Source organism: Drosophila hydei, unplaced genomic scaffold, assembly GCF_003285905.1.
Source record: "Drosophila hydei strain 15085-1641.00,03,60 unplaced genomic scaffold, DhydRS2 tig00000343-arrow-arrow-pilon, whole genome shotgun sequence".
NCBI classification, from domain to species: Eukaryota; Metazoa; Arthropoda; class Insecta; order Diptera; family Drosophilidae; genus Drosophila; species Drosophila hydei.
The window spans coordinates 574,808-592,787 of record NW_022045713.1 but is presented as its reverse complement, the minus strand read 5'-3'; the positions used below and the strand labels follow the sequence as shown (position 1 = coordinate 592,787).

Genomic DNA, 17,980 nt, shown 5'->3' with positions numbered 1-17,980 from the left:
GGTTTGTTTGCTGTTGTTGTTGCTGTTGTCAGTTCTCCCCACTTTTTTACTGTTTTTGTTTTGGCCGTTAACAGCCAGAAGCAGCGACAGCAGCAGCGGCAGCAGCAGCAGCAGCAGTTGCCCATTGTGACCGCCGCTTGGCTCAGTTTCGGTTGAAAGCCAAAGGCGAGCGGTTCTCTCACGGCTTTTGTTGAGCTCGGCTCGTCTCGTCTCGTTTCGTTTCGTCTCGTGGAACAAGAACATCGTCAAGTACAGCGGACAAAGTTACAACGAGTTGAAAGAAAATACGCGAGTTCAAAGCACAAATAGGCATAAACATATAAAGCGCCGTTATTCGTGAATATCTTGCCAATTGCTTTTTTTTATTGTTATTTGATTCTGGTTTGTGCCGTCGGCAAAAGCTTCTCAAGTAGAGCTCTGTGGGCGAGAGACAAGTGAAGGAGTCGGCGCCGCCACATGACCACAATGCCACCGGAAATGTCCACAACTACGGCAGCCGTTGGGGACACACCGGGCACCCTTACGAACTCGCCCTCGGCCACGCAGGCGCCGCGCTCCCGTTTCATGATCACCGATATATTGGCTGGCAGCGCCGCTGCTGCAGCCGCTGCTGCTGCCGCCGCTGCTGCTGCTATGGCGGCCGCCGCCGGACGCGGCTCGGCCAGCCCGTCCGAGGACTGTTACGCGCCGCCGCCTGTCCGTGATCCACAGCAGCAACAGCAGCAGCAGCAGGCGCAGCAGACACAGCAGCAAGTCCAGCAGCAGGCAGCACTGCAGCATTATTTGGCCCAGCAGCAGCAGCTGCTGCGCTTCGAGCGCGAACGTGAACGCGATCGTGAGCGGGAGCGGGAACGGGAACGGGAGCGGGAGCAATATCATCATGTGGCGCCGCTCTTAGCCCACTTTCCGCCCAGTCACTATGCGGTGCTGCAACAGCAGCAGCAGCATCCACACGCACATCTACATCGTTTCGCTAGGCAGGCGGGTCGCGAAAACTCGCCACCGCTGACCAAGGACTGCCACACAGCAGCGCCATGGAATACGGTAAGTGTGCTCAGCCAGCCAGTCATCAATCAATCAATCATTGTGCTAGGCTTGTAGTATTTGAGAGCTTAGATTGTGCAGGCGTCTGAACTGAACTGACTGGGTTCATCTAAATCATTTGAGCTCTCAGAGCTGATAACACTTGATAAGCTGCTGATAAGGTGAATATGTTTAGTTAGACTTAGTTAAGTTACAATCAAGGAAAGTTAAGTTCCTGTCAATTTGGATTTTTGAAGAGATCAGACTGAGAGTCAAGTTTGTGTAAGCTCTATTCACAACTTGGCAAACTATCAATAGCTAAGGTTAAGGAACTACTTTTGGCTGTTATGGATTGGGAGTTATTAACTTGACTTGACTATCAAGACTTGATGCCTTTTTGTGCTAGACTATCTTAGGATAAAGATACTTCAGTTCCTTAGATACTTTATCAGTCATATCGATGGTGTTCTGAGGTACTCAAAGTTGATCTGTTTTATTTGTTGATCTATATCATATATATATATAAATTGCTGATGGCATTTTGCTTGTTCGTTTTGTGCTGCAGCCACAGGCTCTTAATCCGCACACACATGCGCAACATCCGCTTGCGCATCATCCGCATCCGCATGCGCACGCGCATCCGCATCATCATCAGCTGCAGTTGGAACGGGAGCGACTCGAGGCGTTGCATCGTCACGGCGCCAATGTCCCGCTTGGCGGGGCCGGCGGCCTTGTGGATGGCCAAGATGAGCGATCGCGTTCGCCGCTTGTGCTGCATACGCTGGGCGGCGGCAACAACAATAACAACAGCAACAACAACAATAACAACAACAATAACAACAGCAGCAGCAGCAACAACAACATCAGCAGCAGCAGCAACAACAACAGCGGGAACACAAGCAGCATGCTGCTGGGCGGCACAGGCAGCAGCATCAGCGGTGATCAGGCGAGCACCATCGATGACAGCGACAGCGATGACTGCGGTAAGTTAACGATTTAGATATGGAAACAATCTTAGATCCCACTCAGACTTCGGATATATACACATCTGTGTATATATCTATACTGAAGCTGTTGTTTGTCTGTCTCTTTCCATTTGTTGGCAAATGTTGCAGTGCTTTAAGCGTGTTTTGAGAGACATTGCATAGTTGTTGAGAGCTTTCAGTCAGCCTTGAGCTTTAGCTGTCATGTTAATAAGCTTTAAGAGAGCTTTAAGTGAGGCTACTGTGCTTTAAGTAAGCTTTAGATGTGTTTTCATTGAGTTTTAGGACATTTTACGAGATCTATAATAAACTGAACTTTAGAGCTGAAAGAGCGAGAGAGAGAGAGAGAGAGAGAATTTCAAGCTTTTAGTACGATTTTTTGTTTGCTATGAAAAAGCTTTAAGAATACTTAAATTTTTATTCATATGCGCTTTCAGTGCGCTTATCTAGAGCTCTATGGAGCTCAGATAACTCACGTAAGCTTTAATATATTTACAATTAAGATTTGGGCGAGCTTTCAGTAATCTTTAGTGCTTCAGCAAGAAGTAATCGCTCGTTATTTACTGAGCACACAGCAAATTCAAGCTTATGCTTTCTCATGTCTTAAAATTAATAAAAAAAAATAAATATATAAAAATATAGATTTTTAAGCTTATTTAAAGTTTAATGAGGAAATTGTTTTTTGAATATGAAACTAATGAAATGCTTGACTTGAGTCATGCTTGACTTTTGAGTGCGAGCAGTTTTCACATCTTTCTTAAAGCTTTTCCAATTTGGCTGCCAAATACACGGCAGCAGCAGCAGCAGCAGCAGCAGTAGCTGTGTGGAAATGCGGTTTGCGGCTAAATTGCAACTAAAACAATAAGAAAAAAACACTCTTTGCACAGTTAGGGCTGTAGCTAATATAAATATATGAAATATATATAGATATATAAATGTCAGACTAACCAGTCGCAGCTCAGAGGCAATCGCACTGACAGATTGAGCGAGTGACCAGCTGAGTACTTGACAGATTCCCTGTCAACAATGTGGCTAAGACTATGCAAAGTTTTGAATTATTTGGATACTTGAGAGTTTTGTTTAATTGATTTAGTTTCGCATGCTCAACTAGCTATCCTTGGCAGAACACCCAAAAATCCACGACGATAGCGAGAACAACTTCAGCCCACGTCTATGCTCTCGGGTTAGCTGTCAAGTGACACCTGCTAGCTGCCACCTGGACCCAGACAGCTTTTCGCATGCAACAATTTAATTGATTTTAATGTTTATTGTTGTTGTTGCTGCTGCCATTAGCAGCACTTGTGTTTGACTTTTGTGGCCGTTGGTGCTGCTGCTGCTGCTGCTGTTGCCAGTTTTTTATTATTATTATTATTTATTTGTTAAGCGCTTTTAAACATTATGCAAATTATGACAAATTACTATTAAATAGTCGTAAACGTGCGTTGGAAATTGATTTTGCTGCGAGTTGTGTGAGTTGTTAAAGCAGCCTGCACGATAAATGGCAAATACTATATACACCTAGAGATACAGAGAGAGAGAGAGGGAGAGAGTGTGAGTGAGAAGAGAGCTATAATTAAGTGAGCTTGAGTCAGTCTGTCTATTGTTTAAACGACCTGAACAGTTCCTTACAATGTAATCGATGTAATCTAATTGCACTCGAAGCAACTCTGACGACATTCTGCATACGAAACAATGAATTTCATATGCAGCATTAAAATATTAAATTGATTTTCATTGTCTAAGCATAAAAACAATACGAAAAATAAAAGCATAAAAATCCAGTTAAGCCTAATTGGCTGGCATCGCTAGCATTTTGTTATAGCCCAATATAAACAAGAACACGTCCGACAAGCAAATCAAGCAAAGAGCATAAGAGGTGTATTTTCTTCTCGACAAAACGATATATATATATATATATATATATATATATATATATATATATTCAAAATATTATTTATTTGTTTTTGATTAATTCATTCTTCAATTGGATCAACGTCACATTGAATTACGCTCGAGCACACTTTCCTTCAGCCAACTATATAGATATAGAAAGTTAGCTAGACTCTCGCGCGAGCATCCATAAATCATAATTTAGATACGATATTCAGCGCATTAAGCTGTTTGGACTTATTATTGATTCGTTTTAATCAACCGAATTCTCAATACGTTTTTAAAGTCATTCGCGATTTCACGCGCATTGGACTTGTGCTAAACATAATTAAATATAATCATCACACACACACACACACCGATAGACACTCGTGTGTGGAGGGAGAAATGCGCCCCGCGTCGCTGTCAATTCAAGAAATTCTGTTTTGATTTGAGACACAAGCCAAATGAAAGAAATTTCAAATCCATAAATGTGTTGGCCACACCACACACCAGCTATAACAACACCCAGCCCACACACACACACACATACACACACGCTCGCACACGCTTATAATCAGCTGGATGTCGATTCTCTTTCACAGTTGGGTCGACTTTTTAGCCCACGCTGCGAGCTTCGATTTCGAGGCAGTCCAAAAAAATGAGTAAAAAAAGAAAAACAAACGAGAAAAAAAAACAGATTATTTTCCCCTTAATTTTATTATATTTAATATACCCTGTAGACATACAGTGCACTTAACAAAGGGTATATAAGTCCAGCATAAGACTAGATATATATACATATATAAAATATTATGTTCAGCTTTGTTTGCCTTTGCCTTGGCTTCAAATTGAGCTGAGAGCGAGCTCAGATTCCAGTACACTTCTGCAGGGTATCATTTAGTCGATGCCCCTGTGATGGCAGATTTTCTTTGCGCCTCTTTTAATCGCTGCGCAAAAAAGTAAGTTTAAATGGCCTAATCGAAGCTCGCCGGCAAGAACAAGAATGCGCTTCGAGCTGTTGTTGCTGCTCGTAACTGAAATTTGTTGCTCACCTCGGGGCTTTGGTGACACTCGCGTGTCACTTGAGACGCGTGCGAGCGACAGTTGCACATCGGACTCGACCCGATCTCCGTCCCAGGATCGATCAGGATGCGAGTGACGATAAGGAGCTTCTCGAATCGCAGGCGCGCAGCGCTTTTGAAATTGAGCTTTAGCTTGATTCGAGCCGCTACTCTGAGCTGAGTCGCCGTCTGTCAAATGAACTGTGCGCTGATCCGCAGCGACATGCAGACACTCGTATCACACCTCTCTCTCCTTCTCGCCCCGTCTCACATTCTTCATTCTTTACCTTTGTTGTTGTTCTCTGCTCATATATATAAATATATATCGTTGATTGAAATTAATATTTTGTTTCGTCTCGTTTCTTAAACTTTAAGTTGGCTTCCAAGCGAAGCGTGTGGCCGCTAAAAGCAACAATAACAAAGGCAACAACTGCATGTAGCAAGTGCACACACACACACACAGCTGCGCCTGCGTATGGCTGGCTTAGCCGCAGCAAGTTCGTTGCCTAAGTCTTTCGTTTTCTTTGTGATTTTGTGTGTTTCGGAAAGGTAGCGCAAAATTTCTAGACACAATGCATAGTTATATATGATAATGCATACAATCACGTTACCGTTATGCAAGCATTATTGTAGCATTTACATTTTGAGTTGCTGCTGCTGCTGCTGCTGCTGACTGTATTTAGGCGTGCACATTATCAAAATGCTGATAAACGTTTAGCAACAAAAATGAACAAGAGCTGAGCAAAGCAGCTAAATGAGACTTGTTGTTGCTTTAATTAAAATGCAAAAAGGCCAATTGCAAATGTGTTGCTGCCATGCGCAATTAAATGCAGCCAACGGCAACAAAACTTGGCCAAACTGCCAGCCAGCCAGTGAGACAGTGAGACAGTGAGACAGTCAGGCAGAAGGAAGTGCGCCAACATCGTTGTTGTCTGCACAGTTAAGCATGTTTAATACAGTTTAGCCACAAGCTCTTAATTACTAATGCACAGAGCGTGAGAGGGTGAAATATTTCTGAGTGGGTTAGAGATATGGCGGAAATGTTTTGCTGCCTGAGTTTCGACTGGCAGCGAGCAGCTGCCGGCCGTGTTGACTGTGTTGACTGGTTTCATGCATGCACATTCTGCCACAACAAACATGGCCAAAAGGGTAAAAAAGGAAATACAAGAAAGCTATTCACACAACAAACGGACAGACAGCCCGAGTGAGGAAACCAACTGTAAATCCAGTGAGAAAAAAAAAAACAAATTTCTTATTAACGTTTTTGAGTATCTAAGTGTGAGCTTAGCGTGTGCTCAACTGATGATTGGCTTTGATTGGCAGCGAAAAGCCGATTGTACGAGTCAACAGACAACAGAGTGAGGTCCGAGATGCTGATTTAAGATCATTTGACTGATCAGACAAACTTCAGATTCAATTATTTTTAAGAGAGTTTCGATTAGCTGAAAAGCTGCTAGCAAAAAGAAATATATTTAGGCAGGTTGAATATAAAATATATTTATGGATATTTCTGTGCATAAAAAATGTAAATATATTTATATAAAATATATATAAAATATATATACTAATTTTGCTCATATATACGGGGTATTTATGTAATATATAAATTATTGTTTTTTTTTGCCTGGCTCTAGTTCTAGATCAAGTCATGTAAAGAATATATATGAATATTAATATGAATATGTATATAAGTGTATATATGTATATATGTGTCACATTCATATTTATATACAAATTTTTAAATATACCTTTGAAACTATGTGTAAAGTAAGCGAATGAAACTTGCATGACAGCAAACAAAGATTCTCAGATTAATTTATTCCCATTAAGAGACCTAATCAAACTGACTCATTAGTTGCAACTTTATGAAGAACATTTACTGACAATATTTATTAACAATTAGAGCTATTGCATAATTATAAAAAATGTAAGTTGATCAATAAATAGATTGGACTAAAGAGCGAATAGAGTCAAAAGTACTTCGACTGTTCGCTGTGCGATTTGTTAGGCTTCGCTTCACACATACCAAAGCAAAGAGGCTAAGAGCTGAATCGAGTAATTTGTTGCTGTTGCTATTGTTATTGTTATTGTTATTGTTGTTGTAATTTGTGCTCATAAAGTGTTTAATTGCAAATTAGCAATGGCATGCCACAACTGGCAGGCAGCTGAGTTTATCTCGTGTTGCATGTGTTCTTGCCATAAAGCTAAGTACATCACAAATCCGATGCTAGACATATATGTTGATGGTGAAAGAGAAAGAGTAAGAGAGAGAGAGAGACAGACAGTGAGAGAGAGCTTGATGTGTGCACAGCATTAATATATAAAACGCTTGTTTCTATCTAGGCAAAGACGATGACGGCGAGGATAGCTTAAAGAATGGCAGCAGCGGCGCCAACGGCGACTCCCACTTGGGCCTCAGCCTGAGCAAGAAGCAGCGAAAGGCGCGCACCGCCTTCACCGATCATCAGCTGCAGACGCTGGAGAAGTCCTTCGAGCGGCAGAAATATCTCAGCGTTCAGGATCGCATGGAGCTGGCCAACAAGCTGGAGCTAAGCGATTGCCAGGTGAAGACCTGGTACCAGAATCGCAGGTGAGTTGGCGGCCCCTTTGACTTTCTGCTTAATTGACCAACAGGCGAGGGGGTGGCAGGGGCGGCAGAGCCGGCAGACTAAAGCCGTGTGTGCTAATCAGCGCCTTTTATGGAACCGCCCATTTCTTCGCGCACTTTTCCAATAAAACCCATTTTAATGGCTACCCCCGAAAGCTGGTTGGCAGCCGCCCCTCGCCCCGCACCATTCAGCCCCCTCACCCATCTGCCGAGTGTGGCGAACCGGTTCGGAATCAGTGCTGGCGCTGTTTATGCGTTTTGTTTTTATGCTGATTGCTTAATTTGCTGCATTTTGCGCAAGAGTCGTAAAATGCTTTGCTGTTTATTAAATGAGTTGTTTACTTTTTGTGCGCCACTCGCCGCAAGTTTGTTGCCTAAGTCTTTCGTATCGCGTATATATACATATATGCCATGTTGGGTGCTTCCTATCAGGGGCAGCTCGGCGTCATCCGCTATTCGATTCGATTTCTAATAGCATTTGCCGCTGCTGTTTAAAAATAGCTGCCAAAGTCGCTGCCTTATTACGTTTAATAGCATTTTTTTCTCTGCTTCGTTCTCTCTTTTTTTAATTATTGCCCAATGACTTGTCACATTTGGTCGGGCATTAAAAGTGCCAGAGACTCAAGCAGCGACTCGGACTCAGACATTTAGAGTCAGGCCGCAGCCGCAGCCGCAGACGCAGCCTCAGCATCTTCCAGAGGTGGGCAACAAAGTCAACCGGATATTGAGAACAGAGCTCGCATGTCCGATCATAACGACTTGCCAATGCACTGCCATGAAAGACAAATAGAGAGAGAGAGAGAGAGGCAGAGCGAGCGCAATAAAATCTTGCTTTATGTCATTTGGCAAATGCTTTCAGATCGTGCATATGCCCAACCGCATAGGGTATTTGGTAAACAGTTTCACAGCTGCATGCGATGATCGCGCGAAAATTGCAGCTCAGCTTTGGGTTCGATGTTTGCCTGCCTGGCGCCTAGACGCAATTAAAGGATTTGCCAAAGATGCTCTGCTCTGTGGCTATTCCTTTGGCAAGTGCAGGCGTGCCAAGCCAATTAGGCCGTTCGCTCTCTCTCTCTCTCGCTCTCTCTTCCTCTATCTCCGTTGAGCTGTGGTGGGCGTGCGTCGGTTCGGACTGCAAGATAAATGACAAAACAATTAAGTGCGAAATATAAACAGCAATAATAGCAAAGGGCAACTGACGGCGACTGCCAGTGGTCCTCCTGGCGGGCCGGCTGACTGGCTGGCGCTCAGCAGGCGGCAAGGACACGCGCAGTCAGCGGCATGAATCGGCACTCTGTGGCATGATTAATAGTAGCAGCAGCAGCAGCAGCGGCGGCGGCGGCGGTTGCCGTCGTTGCGGATTAGCTTGGCTTAGATCGAGGCCTCATACCTAATGCCCATTCGTAGTTTTTCGTTTTCCTTTTTTTAGCATTCGACACGCAACTAATCGAGTTTTTTTTGTGTTTTGCTTGCAGAACCAAGTGGAAGCGCCAAACCGCAGTGGGGCTAGAGCTGCTTGCTGAGGCTGGCAACTATGCGGCCTTTCAGCGCCTTTATGGCAGCGCCACGCCCTATTTGAGCGCCTGGCCGTATGCTGCAGCCGCTGCGGCCCAAACGCCACACGGCGCCCCGCCCTCGGCTATCGATATATACTATCGCCAAGCGGCAGCTGCCGCTGCGCTGCAGAAGCCGGCGCTGCCCGCCACCTACATGTATCCCAGCCGCATGCCTCCGGGCATGGGGCTGCCGGGCATGCCGCCGCCGCCGGGTGCCGCGCCCATGCTGAGCGGCTACTATGCACCGCCGCTGGCGCCGCGCGAGCGCTCGCCGGCCACCAGCCAGAGCGCCAACAGCGAGGCCGAGTACGAGCGCAGCAGCAGCAGTCGACAGCGCTTGCTAACGCCAAGTCCGCCTCTCAATCCAGGCAGCCCGCCACCGCGTCGAGATCATGGCACGGCGGAGGAGGCGCCACTGGCGGCGGCAGCCAAGACGCCGCCGCTGGAGACGGAGCGCAGCGATTCGACAGCGCTGCCAGCAGTCGAGGTCGATGAGGACGAAGACGACGAGGAGCTAGCGCTCGAGGTGTGAGCACTTCGCCTCAGCGGCCGCAGCACCAAGGCTGGATCTCAGACGGCGATTACAACGGGACTTGTTGACACGCCCTTAGCACGTCTCACGTAAATGTCTCGCATTGAAACAAATATAAAATATATTTAGCATACATACCCTACGAGTAGTAGTTTTTTTTTCGATCTAACTATTTAAAAAGTAGCTTAAAGAATTTTTGTAAATTTTTGTAAATGTTTTGTACATAAGCAGGGAAATTTTTTTTAAAACAATTTTTTTTTTCTTATCTTTAAAAATTTTTTTTTGTGCCTAGTCTTAAGACGTCTATTGTGTGTTGTAACAAATAAAAAAAATCAGAGAGAGAAATTGAAAACGAAAAAGAGCAATCGAAATGCGAGAACCTTTGTTTTTCCAACTGAGCCCTCGAGTGGCTGGCCGAGTGGCGGGCCGAGTGTTTCCCTTGTGAGTCAAGTCGAAGTCATCCGGGTGCTGAGCGTAATGCGAGCTGACACACGAGTCCGGCTGAGACTCTCGACTGTGGGGCATGCTTGAAAAACTGTTGCATTTTGGCTGCCTGGGAAGCGAGAGCACGCAACGTGCCCTAAACTGTGTGCCACTTGCAAATTGTTAACATTTGCCAATCTTGAACGCAACTGAAGAGTTGCCTGAAGTTCTCTTAGCTGGCAGCGCGGAATACGGATTACGGAACACGGAACTCTCCCAGCCAAAGACGGCGTTGCGCTGTTCGAGTGCCCGCGTTGCCCAGAAACGTTTCTAATTGACTTGCAACCCTCAAGGGCTCGGCTGTGCGGCGAGTGGAGGGGCGGGTGGGGCAGCTGCTTCGATATGACTCCGAGTGTGCTGCTGTGACTGCCGGCTACCCTGCTGTTTGTTTTGCTTGTTTAGTTGCCGCTTGCCATTTTCGCTACTTTTTGACAATGGCATTTGGCATTTTGCATACGCGCTTGTTGCTCTTAATTTACGGGGTTGCGGCTAAGCGAATGCAATTTGCGTTGCCTCTCAGCGAGCCCAACCCCGAGCCCATGCTCCCAGGCCAGAGTCGATTCAGAGTCGTAGCTGGCTGCTGCGTGAAGTGGCCAACGCGTCGTCCAAGTCCTTGTTCCCAGTGTGAGAGGGTTCGATTTTGTGCGTAGAGCGTGCAAACTGGGTCTTCGCATCCTTGGGCGTCTGCTTGTCGTCCTGTTAGTCGTCCGGGTCGAAACGCCTCTGTAACAAATTGATTATTTGTTGCGGCTTTCTCTTTGCCACCGATTTGCATTTTTCATTTTTACGAGTGCCACTCATAAATTTATGAGTGCCGCACGACCGTGCGAAACTTCTCGTGCAGCCATTTCGATTCGTTAGCCATTGGCATCCGAGATGTGCGTAAAGGATTCTGCAACAACCACATTCTGTGCCACTAATTAAGACTGATTCCATTTATACACATGCATGTATATCAAATATGTGCATGAATCGAAGTCAAATCGAAGTCAAGTCAATAATTAAAAGAACGACTGTTCCAGCTACGCCAAAGATTATATATGAATCACTTCTAGATAAGGCCCCTCTCATACAAGGAGCACTAAAGCCGTGAGTAGTAGCTGCATTATGCAACTTTATATTTATTTATATTTATAGATTGGCTTTGCTCATGGAGCGTGTGAATATACTGAACACTTCTTAGCACTCTAACTGGCAACTAGATCAACTTTTGTGTAGAGAAAGGATTGCCTAATATCCTCAGTCACTTGTTGCTGATGAGATGTTTAGCTCAAGGTCAGTTCGACTACTCTGGTGGGTAGTGTTGACTAGAAGCTACCTTTACCTATGCTACGCTTCCCTTATACATACAAATGCACAGTTAACACATGGACACACGCACATGCACTCACACATATGCACGCGACTGCTTACACTGGGCTTTACTATGGGAAATGAATGGTTGAATAACTTTTGCTCTAAGTGCACTTTCGCAATCGAACAGAGCGTTTGATGACATTCAGACGTAAGCATTAGCCAAAGCACAAATGTGTAGCATTTGATATACGTTATTTGCAAATTTATGTAATGGGTGCTGAGGTGTCTAAGATTTGAAATATACAAGAACTTTGTATGCATCACAGTAATCAGCCTAGCGAATTTTGTTAGTTTTCATATTTTGTTATGCTTTACGAATAAAATTGATCATAAACTTGCGATGACTTATCGAAAAAGACGATAGATATGCAGAAATATATTGAAATTCGTCTCTAGTCTCTAGCCTTGGTAACGGCCTGAAATGGAAATGGCTGAACCGATGCTGCTCCAGATCCTGAGGGAGAATGTGCCTACTTTAAAGGGCTGCCACACCTCCTGTTGCCTGTTATATACATTTTTAAAAAAACCAAATTCAGATCTTCAATGGGCTCAGCGTTTATAGAGTAGAGCGGAGACGAGATGTGAAGTTCTTCTTTAGGCATATGTGTTTATGCTCCAGTCTGATCAGATTGAGGACATCTGATGATGAACAAAAACTGAACTTACTGAGAGACAGTTCAGTTCATATCGACTTAGCTGAAGTTTAAGTTATTTAATAATATTTAATGTCAACTTTAGCAACTTTCATTTTCAGTCTAAGCTATTTTTCTCTTCAGCAATTGTGATGCAGCTACTGCTACCACATATTATTGCACTATTATAATTTCACTACAATAAAAATAATTTTTTTAGCTTTTAAAATACTGTTAGCATTAGTGAGCTACATCATTAGATACGTTATATCTTAGATGAAGCTTGCTTCCTCTATATATAAATATTCTAATGGGCATATGAAGCAACTTGAATGCTTTGGTATATAGAAAAGCAGAGACATTGTCTGCAAGTGGAAAAGGCCAATTTGATTGTCCGATCACAGTTCACTGGGTAGGAATCGCAGCATTAGCATATTGATAGATCGTTGGGGAATGCTTGACTGCGCTGCAAGTTGCGTAAATTCTTAGTGAGACGGCGAGAGTCGTCGGCACAAAGGAGTTCTTTTTTTATGGATCTCTGTCGGATAGCATCTTGAGCCCAGCTACACTGTATGGGACTTCTTTTGTGCGTCCAAGCTGACAAAATGCTTTCACACCGGAAGCTGCTGCAATGCGTTCGGCGTCGTCCGCGCTCTTCCTGGCTAATTGACAACTTTTGTTATGCTCGGCTCGGTTCGCTTTTTTATGTCGCTTTGTTGGGCTAATTTGTCACAGGACACGAGCCGACTAACTTCTGCATACTAAGTAGTGCAGGAGGCGGGGCCGGAGGAAGCTTTTTGATTACACAGGCAATTTGTTGCGCACATTGGACGCGAGTCGCAGTCTTCCTTTCGCAGTGGACTCTCCCGTTTACGTTATCAATAAATTTGTGCGTGTTTATCAAATTAGATGTCAGCGAGCGGGCGAGCGAGCGCGCGCGCGCCGGAAGCCAGGCCGAAGGATGCGAACGGAAGCTGTGCGAAATTTATGTAGCTTAAGGTCAGAAAGGGGGCGGCAAGGTTAAGTCTAAATCAATATTGAGTCGACAATTGTAGCACTATGTCGAGTCGTGCGCCCCCACTGCCCCCGCCAGCCGCTTCTGGCAAATCGGTTTGTGGCGCCAGAAGCAACAGAAATCGATTTGCCGTTGGCCCCCGCCGCCAGTTAAACGCTGCAAATTACTCAGACTGCGGCTGCGGCTGCGGCTGCGGCACTGCGGCAAAGGCGGCTACTGGTTTTGAACCTGCGGCCCAATTTGGATGCGTTCCATGCAAATCGAGAGCTGCTGCTGCTGATGGAGCTACACGACGCTGAGGCGGCTTTAGATTAAGATGCAGGGCGCTATTATTCGGTTACGGCATCATCTTCGATTTGCAATTCGCTTCGCAATTGCCTTTGCGGTTAACCAATTTTCAATCAATTCTAACTGTCTGCAGCGCAATCAGAGGAGGCCAACGCAGCGAACGGCATGTGGAGTCGTTGCCCAGGCACACGCCAATGTCAAAAGGTTCTCACAGGGCAGTAAGCCGATACGTATTTTGTTTTTATCGGGGGCGCCAGGGCCAAGTTCCGTTAGCCAAGTGTCTGGCATTCTTGGCTGCATGTGTGTGCGTGGGGTCGTCTCCTTGCCAGGCCCAGGCCCAAAGTCAAGCCTTTGTTTATGCGGCACGTGGCAAGCTTTCGTACTGGAGTTTTAGCTATGATGGCAACTGCGACAACTGCCAACTGCCAACAGCCAACTGCCAACCGGCAACTGGCAACTGGCAACTGATGTGTGACTAAACTGCGCCTACGGCTACATGACGTACCAATTCAAGTGGTGCACCCCCCTTGGTCCCCGGCCAATGTTGCAAATGGACCGCAAGCTGTGCGAGGTGCCAGCGGCACAATCGACCTGCGTCCAAAATCCAGCGAGCGCACATTGCACACGCTAATGGCCAGAACAAAAGGCAATGCAATGCAATGCCCAGAAAGCAAACAGTTGCTCACGGGATCCAATTACTCGAACTTGAAGTCGCCTCCGACTCCGACTCCGATTCCAATTCCGACACCAACTACGACTCTCCCTCTCTCGCTCGCTCGCGCTGTCGGGCTGAGCCAATTTTCAATTGTGCCACGGCCAAAAAGGCAACAGCAGGCGATGCGTCGGCAATGAAGGCGAACGCAAGCGACTCGCCGTGGCACGCAGTCTCTTTGACACGCTATGTCCGTGTTGCACGGGGGATGAATAACGAGGGTGGCAACTACAGTTCAGTTAACTTTTCACTCACCGAATCAAGTGGTGTTGTAAGCATCAGACAATATTCCTCTTGTTCAGCTCTGTATTTAAGGTCTACTAACTTAATTATATTTCATTATTTTTAACTCCTACCAAATTGAATTTACATTGAGTTGCACTTAAGTTTTCATCTGTATAAATAAGCTTATATATTGGAAAATTAAGTCAAACTTTAATTTTCATGCTTTAGCAAATTTTAAATGATTTTTAATTTTATTTAAGATAAATTTTTCATTAAATTTATTTAAGCGGAATTTTTCATTGTAGGATATATTTCTCTCTTTCAAATATCTTACTCAAAATCAGTTGAACATTTCCAAACTCCATCAGTTAGCTTGTCTCCGCAACTGTGATGGCAGCCCTCGTCGACGGCGACCTCGACATGTTCACAATTTGAATACAAGCATCGGCTGTGGCCGTCCTTGGCTCGTGCTGCTGTTTTGTCCTGTCGGTAAGTACGGGCGCTGTATGTGTAAATGTAATTTTTGGCCTTAATTCCTTTTGTGTTTGGCCGTTCGTTTGCTCGTTTGCTAATTTGACAGTTGTCAGCCGCTTTCGACGTCAGTTGGCCAATCCACATGCCACAGAGTTACAAAGCCGCAGTCGCATCCACAATACATCCATTTCTATTACAATTTCCATTTCTATTTCCATTTCCATTTCCATTTCCATTTCCATTTTCATTGCCATTCCCTTTCCCATTCCTGTTTCCATTCATCAAAATTGGCTTTGGGTGCGAGAGGCTGCTGGCTCATAATAATTTGTCATCAATTAGCCGAGGGTGTTGATGTGCGCGGTAAACCAAGTGGAAGTGCAGACAGCAGCAGGAGGAGCAGGACGAGGTAAAGGAGCAGGAGCACCCCGTCGTCGTGTAGCATACGCTATGTGACCAGAGCAACCCGCCCGCCGTCAATGGAGGATGAATGTGTGTGAATGGGAATGGGAATGGGGATGAGGATGTGACTCTAATGCCTATTTTGGTTCAAGTGCCGCCTGTCATTGCTGCTGTTGTTGTTGTCGTTGTCGTTGTCGTTGTTCCTGCTGCTGCAAATTACTTTTGATTATTATTTTGATGTACATTTCATTTGCCAAGCGACGCGGGGGGCCCGCACAACTCAAACTGAAACTTTGTAAGCATCTCGAATTACCAACGAAATGCGGCAATTGTTGCATACACTTGAGTCCTTATAGAGATTTGATTACATGCCCTTGATAAAAAATTTATCATCAAATTGATATAATATATTTTTTAAAATGTTTCGATTTACTTTCTCCTTTTTTTCTCTTCTCTTTTCTGCAGATAACAAAAAAGTGAATGAGTAAAAAGCCGAAAAGAAGAGCGACGAAAGCGACCTGACCTTCAAGGCAGCCAAATATATGTATCGACGTCTTAGCATATATGTATTTGGAGTAAAGATTAAAATAATGAATTAATAAAAATTTGAAAAATGCAAACAAAAACAATATGTCGAAGAAATTGAAATTAAGAAATAAAATTATAGTAATTAAATTAAATTATTCAAGCAGTTAAAATAAATTAAAATCAGTATTGCTAAAGATATAACTTGGATATACATTTATATATATATATATATATATATATATATATATGTATGTATAAATAATAAAATAAATATTTAATGAATATGTCATCGAGTACGTAGCCACAATTGGCCATATGCCACCACTGAGTACCTTAACTGAATCTTATTTAGATTTGCTCCAATTTGGATGAAGCGATAAAAGGAATAATTTATGCACGAGAATTCATGGCATAATCGAAATTGGAAAATAAATAATTTAGCACTTATCTTTAAGCGAAATGTTAACTTAATTAGATAATTACTTAAATGTCAGTTTAAACAAAACAACAAATGCGTCCACTGACAAAGGCTGTCGTCAAATTTGTTGGGGCTCCACAACTTGAACCCGATCGCGAGGCATTAACATCGAACATCGACAAACATTAACACTCGATCTGTATTCGTGAGTGGCTTTTGTTTTTTGTATTTTCGTGAATGAAACGTATTCATATAGATATAGATGGCTGTCTGTGTGCGCGAGTGTGTTAAAGAAATAAAATCGAATTAAATCGAAATCGATTCCGAATCCGAATCCAAATGCGAGTCTCGAAAACAAAACGTGGAGGGCACCACATTTAATGAACGCACAATCTTTTATATGTTGAAAATTGACTTAAATTATTTATTGGCGAATAAAATTAAAAACTTAACGCTATAAAAGTGTTAAAACCACTTAGCAAGCCATTTGCCAGACTTCGACACAGATACAGAGACAGATCCACGGGCAGGCAGCACTGGGAGCTGTGGCGAGGGCTGGGCGAGCTCGATCAGAGTGCAAAATCAAGCTTTTTGTTCGCGCTCAAAAATGGGAAATAGAATCGAAGCTGCGCCAAAGTCGGATCGGATACATGGCTTTGTATTTTCATAAATTAATCTCGAATTAAAAATTCACCTGTTGCCCCGCTCTTTAAAGCCATTCGACCACATTTGGGCCTCAACAAATTTCGAACGTTTTGAATAGCGTTTGTCGTGCGCTTCGATTTTGTCATTTTTTTCGTTCGTTCGATCGTTCTTCTCTTATTTTATTTTCTATCTGTTTGTTGTTTAAACATAGTCAACGATTAACATAAAAAAGCAGTTAACAATTTGTACAACATTTATCTAGTTTTCCATTTTCGACCCCGCTTCACCTCTCCCTCAGTCACCTAGCTAAAAAGTGTGCCTATAATATTAATTCGTATTTCCATTGATTTTAAGTGGCCTTTGGTGTTTGGCAACCGCATCGAGTCAAATATATTTAGAAAAATACTTGGCGAGGTGGACGGACAGACGGAAATATAAATGAAAAAAAACTTAGTGTAGGATTTGAATGGCATTCCCAACAAATTATTCATATAGCCCAAAATAAAAAAAGGCTAAATATAATACATAAATATGCTGAACATATATTTGGATTTTCTTAATTCGCAAATTAGTGGAAAAGGTTTTATTGATTTTATATTGCTTAACTCTCGTTATAAACCGGTTTAGAATGCTATAAATTTGACTTTGATATCGCATTGTCCATATTTCACATCATAAAACATATTTGGAAATTAAATATTATAATAACATTAGATATAAAGAAGGATGTAAAACATTCTCTACGTAGGACTTCATAGTATATTAATGAGAGTTTAGGAATCGAACTGAAAATTAGATTTATGAACTGTATAGACTATATGAAATATATGCAGTATATGAAGTATATAAAGTATATGAAGTATATGATGTATGTGAAGTATATGAAGTATATGAAGTATATAAAGAATATGAAGTATATGAAGTATATGAAGTATATGAAGTATATGATGTATGTGAAATATATGCAGTATATGATGTATATGAAGAATATGAAGTATATGAAGTATATATAGAATATGAAATATATGCAGTATATGAAGTATATAAAGTATATGAAGTATATGATGTATGTGAAGTATATGAAGTATATGAAGTATATAAAGAATATGAAGTATATGAAGTATATGAAGTATATGATGTATATGAAGAATATGAAGTATATGAAGTATA

At 43.2% G+C, this 17,980-nt stretch overlaps 1 protein-coding gene across 1 annotated transcript; it reads left to right on the top strand.

Annotated features, from left to right (window-relative positions):
- The first annotated feature begins 350 nt into the window (after window positions 1-350).
- On the top strand, window positions 351-9,765 carry LOC111596578 (homeobox protein B-H2). Its single transcript, XM_023310852.2, has 4 exons — window positions 351-967; window positions 1,659-2,006; window positions 7,283-7,529; window positions 9,023-9,765. Exons 1-4 carry the CDS (start codon window positions 457-459, stop codon window positions 9,633-9,635), a joined length of 1,719 nt encoding a protein of 572 aa, XP_023166620.1. The 5' UTR covers window positions 351-456; the 3' UTR covers window positions 9,636-9,765.
- The last annotated feature ends 8,215 nt before the right edge of the window (window positions 9,766-17,980 follow it).

Excerpts from the sequence above, each read along its gene's own strand:
- LOC111596578 (XM_023310852.2), top strand. The coding sequence starts at position 457 with ATGACCACAATGCCACCGGAAATGTCCACAACTACGGCAGCCGTTGGG. Across the intron at positions 2,007-7,282 it reads CAGCGACAGCGATGACTGCG|GCAAAGACGATGACGGCGAG; the intron begins GTAAGTTAACGA and ends GTTTCTATCTAG. Across the intron at positions 7,530-9,022 it reads ACCTGGTACCAGAATCGCAG|AACCAAGTGGAAGCGCCAAA; the intron begins GTGAGTTGGCGG and ends TTTTGCTTGCAG.